Source organism: Phaenicophaeus curvirostris, chromosome 6, assembly GCF_032191515.1.
Source record: "Phaenicophaeus curvirostris isolate KB17595 chromosome 6, BPBGC_Pcur_1.0, whole genome shotgun sequence".
Classification (NCBI taxonomy): Eukaryota; Metazoa; Chordata; class Aves; order Cuculiformes; family Cuculidae; genus Phaenicophaeus; species Phaenicophaeus curvirostris.
Window position 1 is genome coordinate 40,614,284 of NC_091397.1, and position 6,000 is coordinate 40,620,283.

At 40.6% G+C, this 6,000-nt stretch overlaps 1 protein-coding gene across 2 annotated transcripts in view; it reads right to left on the reverse strand.

Annotated features, from left to right (window-relative positions):
* The window catches only part of STAC (SH3 and cysteine rich domain), a 598,932-nt gene extending 593,845 nt beyond the window's left edge, over positions 1–5,087 (reverse strand). For both annotated transcript variants that reach the window (XM_069859888.1, XM_069859890.1), the window contains exon 1: positions 4,567–5,087. In XM_069859888.1, the coding sequence (XP_069715989.1) occupies positions 4,567–4,683 (117 nt within the window). In that variant the 5' untranslated portion in view covers positions 4,684–5,087. The remainder of the gene's footprint in view (positions 1–4,566) is intronic.
* Between the last annotated feature and the right edge of the window lie 913 nt (positions 5,088–6,000).

A 6,000-nucleotide genomic window follows, 5' to 3' on the forward strand; every position in this document is an offset into this window, starting at 1 on the left:
CATCTTGAACTTCAATGCTTAAACCTTTTCTTGGTTCGTTATTTTTCAGCAATTCCTATTTTATGTACTACATATCGTGTTAGCTATCATTTAACAATTGTACTACGTCTCCTGAATTGCCATACCTTAATTTGTACTGAACAGTCGGCATTTCCCAGAATACTGGCCACTAGTTAGTCTGTTTATGGAAGTATCAGGCTGAGATAGACTCATTTATTTTGTGAAATACATAGTCCAGATGCCATATTTATTTGGAAGTCTAGTTTCACTCTTTAAAAAAAATAAATAAATCAACTATTCAACTTACTGAAGCGACCAAAGTGTAAGCAATAAGTCTGAAGAACTGTGGTTCAGACAGAAATTTTGGAGTTATCACACCAAAGATGTGTGATTGCAGTACATTACAATTAGAGCTGGTCTTTGTAAAAAACTAGATGGATATGGGCAAAGCTGTGAAAAGAAAAATTTTCATCTTCACAGATATCCACTGATATCTACAAATAAGTAACTTCTACATGATATTGCCTGCATTGGCAGAAGCAAGGTTTGATATCCCTTCGAGAGTGTATGAGAGAGCCTGAAAGATGTTTAACACACTTGAAATGAAACATTAATAGCTTGAAGATCAGCTGTGCTGATCAAACCCACTGGTATTAGCTCAAACTTCACAGATGCTCAGCCCTCCCCCGAAAATTTAAAAGCGGGAAGGAATTTTCTAAGATATACTCTTTTGTGTATGAGAACCTACAGACATTCAGTGGTAATGACTTGTTTCACACCTAAAGAAATCAGTAGATGAGCTCTTTGCTTTTTATATAGACATTTCAGTTAAATATAAGAAGGACAAAGCTAACAGAGTTATGTGACAATTATGCCAAAACATAAAGAAATAGTCACGTGTAGGAATCCTTTCTTTAGACACCTATTCCTTTAAATGATAGCTTTGTTTAGTAAATTTTGAGTTACTCTTACTTAAGTCACATCAGAAATATGATCTCTGATAGCTGCCACTAGATTTCTGCTTATATTGCTAAATTAGTGATTTTACAAGTGTGCAGCATGTCTTTAATTGCTACAACTGGGATGAAGTTTTCCCTTAGGAGTCCTTAGCTAATGACATCCTCCCTCACTTGTTCGTAACTCTAAAAGTCTTTGTGAAACTGTTTGTTTTTCTTCTTGGAAGCCTGATGTGAAGGACCCAGACAGGTGGGAGCCATAACTACAAACATGTGAATGCAACAGAAATAACAGTTACATGTATTTGTATGGTACCCTTATAAAGTTATTCTAGTAAACTTTAAGTAACCACTCAAGTCATGCTTAGATGAGAAGTAAATGTTTCCAAGAGCAAATAAATTAATTATTAGTTTCGCAATATTCTTAACCAAGCAAGCTCTAGAGTTCTTAGCAGAGTGGCAGTATATATAACACGACAGAATGGCTCAGTTCAGAGTTCTTGCTACCCTTCAGACACCTATTTAAAATTATATTACTGAGGCAGTACACTGGAGGAGCTACTTGAGGACATATAATACAAAAGACACAGTCGCTTTATATGATAATATACATAGTATATACATACTATGCCGTAAGGGAAATATACTTTGAACATGTTAATGGGTTTGCTCTGAGAGCCCAGGAAATGTGGTGAATTAAAAGTGTATTTGAATTTCCTTATTCTGAGCAGTTGTACTGAAGTTAAGGTATTTGTGATGAGGAGGACATGCATAAGAGTCCAGTCTTTCAGCTTTCAGCATCCATGTGTGCTCACCCATAAATATGTTCCTAATCCATAGGAGAAGGTGGTGGGAGGCTTTAGAATTTATTAAAGTCTGAGCTACTTTTCTGTAACAGGGGTGTGTGACTGACATGACTGTCATTCCTCCAAATTTCAGTTACTTGGTAGCAGCCTGAAGTTCTGCCTCTCAGACTCATGCTAGTTAGGAATTGCAATATCTCCTCCATGTCGTCTTCTGAGTACAATCTAAAGTGTGCCAGGTAAAACATTTTTTTCATGGACCTTGATACTGCAAGGAACTAAGTGCCACAGTTGCTTACAATTACACATGACTTGAAGCAAGGTTGCTACATCAGTTCTACAATAGTTTTTCAAAATTATTTTTCTGGTGGAATGTTTTGAAATGCAATTTGAAGGCTTCTATTATCCATGTTGTTTCTATTCCTATATTTGGAGTCACAATAGTGTTTTGCCACAGAAACAAGTCACTGTGGAGTAATTAGATACTGCACAAACTGTTCTGCAGTAACAGCAGCAGACATGAACTTGCTAACCTATGCAACAGAGAGTACCTGGAGAAAGCTTAGCCCTCCGTGAATTACAGGATAGCTCCCTCAGCGGGGAATACTGCAGGATAAAAGCTTGCATATAGGTTCTTGGCATGCACTGACTTATGCCTTTGCCAAAGTCTTTTGCTTTTGAAGCACATCCATTCTTTTAGGAAAAAAACCCAAAACAAAACCACAAACAACATCTTTATGAAATCACTGAGAATTTTTCCATCCTGCTGTTTACTAGGACCAAAAAAAGAAAGCTTATCTCATTACTCCAGTGATCAGAAGGGTCTTTAACTCCATCTACAATATTGAAATGATAATACAGCACATTTCCTGATCACATTTTCAGTCCTAAAATGTAAGTACAGAGACAATATGTTTCCCAAAAATATCTGTATGCAAGTAGCAGCGTCAACTGCACAGTCATAGCTTTTGCCTATTCCAATGTATCATTTGAAATGTTCACAAGTCTGGAAAAAAATGATGATGATAATAGTATTTGATTTTAAACCAGTTTGTAGCATATTTCTTCTCTGGCCAAATGTGCCTAATTCCTGCTGTCATCCACAGCAAGACAGAACCCTACATGCAGCACTTCCTCTCAGTTTAGGATTCATGCTCATCAGTTGTCTTGGGCACAGTGCTCTGTGACTCAGTGGGAAATCCCTCAACCATCATTGCAATGAAATGCCTGACCATGTGAGTGGCACCACAAGCTCCATAACCACTTCCCTGGAATGGAGTGAGGACCACAGCTTGGAGCACAGGGAGCACATTGCCCACCAGGCCCTGTGCACCACACAGCACACATGAGGAACTGGTGCTGCCAGTGCAGTGAAGGCTCCAGTTACATTTGGGAATTCACTGAGGGGCTGAACTTCCCAGTGGCCAAATAACAATTCAGCAATTCTAGAGAAGTGGTCTCGAGGCAGGGATTTAGGTACCAATCAACCAGATATTTTAAGAGCCTGGAGTTAAACCAATAACCCATTTACTTTTCATTTCCCGTTAACCAGGAAGACTGCAGCAGTGTCCCAGTAGTGCTGAATGTGAACAGGGTATGCTATTGCTGCAGGGAGAACTCTTTTTTTTTCAAAGAGGTTGTTTTACATAGGGAATACCTTAACTCTGCTCCTTGGAGTATAGCATTTAATAAAAAAAAAACCCCAAACCCACGTCAGAACTCTACCCACACAGACAGATAATTTTGACTCACTCCCCAAAAGCCTAGCTATAAATGCAGAATAATGTAGCAGTCTTCTTACGTTAGACCCAGGCAGCCACTGCCTTTAAACTCGGGCCAGCACAAACCTCCCCTGTCAAGCAGCTGTTTTGCTCATATACTAACTCCTAAGTCTCTACCTAGCTGTAAGCTCCTAGTGACAAAGACTCTTCTATTTTTACATATTTACGCAGCATATAGCATCACTATGAAGTTTACAGGAAGATGTCAGGTGCTATCATGATATCAATCATAAGTAAGTAATAAAGAATAAGTAAATGCATATAATCCAGGCAGGCTGCAAAGAACATTTGTTATGTAGGGTTATTACTTTTCTCTCCTTACCTCTCTACTTTGCAAGTAACGTACTGTTGGGCATAAAAACTTTTCATATGCAAGTTAATTAAAAATTCAGACTGTGCCATGTTGCCATTTGAGCTGGAAGTTGGTTTTCAGTGAGGTAAACTGAACCACATTTAAAAAAATCCTTTTCTGGGTCATGCATATACAGATTATTGTGCCAAACCTGTCACTTACATCCTGTTTCAACTGCTTGCTTGTTAAACAGTCAAAGTTCACTGAAGGGTCTGCCAGAGAAGGTGAGGCAGGTGAAATACCCCAAGCCTCCAGACAAAATTCTCTTCTCTGAACCTGTGAGAAAAATCAACCTTTCTAACTGTGAACAAAACCCTCTAAGTGATCTGATGCTTGGTATAAGAATAGTTAACAAACTCTATTGGCACTGATCCCCTCCCCTAGCCCCACCACTCCCCCAAGCCCTTACTGTAATAAAGAGCAGAAAACACAAGCAAAAATACGCAAACCCAAACACCTCAAAAGGCAGGTATTTTCCCAGTTCAGACTCCTAAGCTGCCCAGGCAACAGGGAAAATTCAGAAGCAAGAGGGTCAGAGCAGGCACTGCAATCAGAGGTGGCTCATAGCACTCTACTGCTGATCCCAGCACAGGCTGCAAATAAAAATCAAAGCAATGCATCTCTTTTCAAAACAAAGAAAGAGTGAAAAAAAAAAAATCTCATCCTCTGAGTACCTTTGATTCCTGGCTGGTAGTTGATGCTGGAGAGGGGGGCTGCTCTGTGCTCTCCACTTCATTCTCTTTCTCCACACTATCCACGCTGACTTCAGTCGTGCTGCTTGGAGGAATCATTTTACCTCTAGCACACTGCTGCTATCAGGAAAAAGGCAACAGACCTTTCTTGCTTTTTTTTCATTTAATGTCCTCTTTCTTCTCTGCTCTTCTTGAGAAAATGCACCCAGACCACTAGATTTCACTACATTTGTAAGACTAGAATTCTCTGGATTTTCTTCTTTTTCTTCTAGTCCTCCTCCCCCTCTTTCTCCTCTCTCTCCTTTCTCCCTCCCCTCCCCTGTGCAATTCTTCTGTGAGGGGAGTAAGTTATTGATGGCTCTGTAGATCAGTTGTGTGCTGCTTCTGTATTTCTCCCAATCCTCCTTCCCTCTGTGTGAAGCCCAGAGGTGTGAAGCAGAGTCGTGACCATCAGCCCAGCGAGCAGAGGGGAGTGAGCTGAAGCAGAAAGCCCGAGCCACACACACACACATGGGGCACTGGAGGGAGGAGTTGTATTTCTAATGCTGTGAATAGCTTTGGAGGAGCATGTGCTGTCATAGTAGTGAAAGAAAGTAAAACGCGCATGCACACACACACCCCACACACAGACACAGACAGGCAGTGTATCTGAGGTTTGGAAGCATTTTACCTTTTAACAGGCTGTAGAAGTCAGTTTGAAGGGTATCTTTATATTCTTATAAATAATGTCCTGAAGAAGTACTCTAGAAACAAAGGAGAAAAATTAGTCTTCCCTTACCTTGTCCCAGAGAAGATGATATAAAATTCTAACTACCCAGTGTCTTTAAAGCTCCCACCTTGCCTTACGTTCCAAACTTGCTAGCAAGTAACAAGACAGAGTCAGGGGAGGGTCATCTGTGGATCCACATGTTCTTTGCTTCCCTCCTGGGCAGGGAAGCTCCGCTCTGAAACATGCACACGTAATCAGGGTCAGCAGGAGCTCCCACTACTGTGCACATCCTATACATGTAGGTTGTCATAGTGATAACACTCCACTGGGCACCAACAGAGCCAATGCAGCCATCAGGAAGGACCTGCTGGCTTCCCCCAGTGTTACTATTCCCAAGGAGGAGGCACCCAAAGTCATGCGTGGGGCTGCAGTAGTACCAGGAGAAGGTCAGCATGACTTTGCTGATTGGCTCAGGTTGCTTTCAATTGTATAAATTTTTGCCTATGATTTAAATCTGCCGCAATGGTGCTTGTCAGCTCTCTTCCCTACTGAATTAAAGTCTGTATTGTGAAAGGTAGAATGGATGTGCTTGCCACTAGATACATGCTTTGCAGAGCAGGAGCAACTCCATATGGCTTGTAGAAATGCCTCTTTCATTTAAAGAAAACAGAAAAAAGCAACCCAAACATGTTTCCAGTAAGCAATAC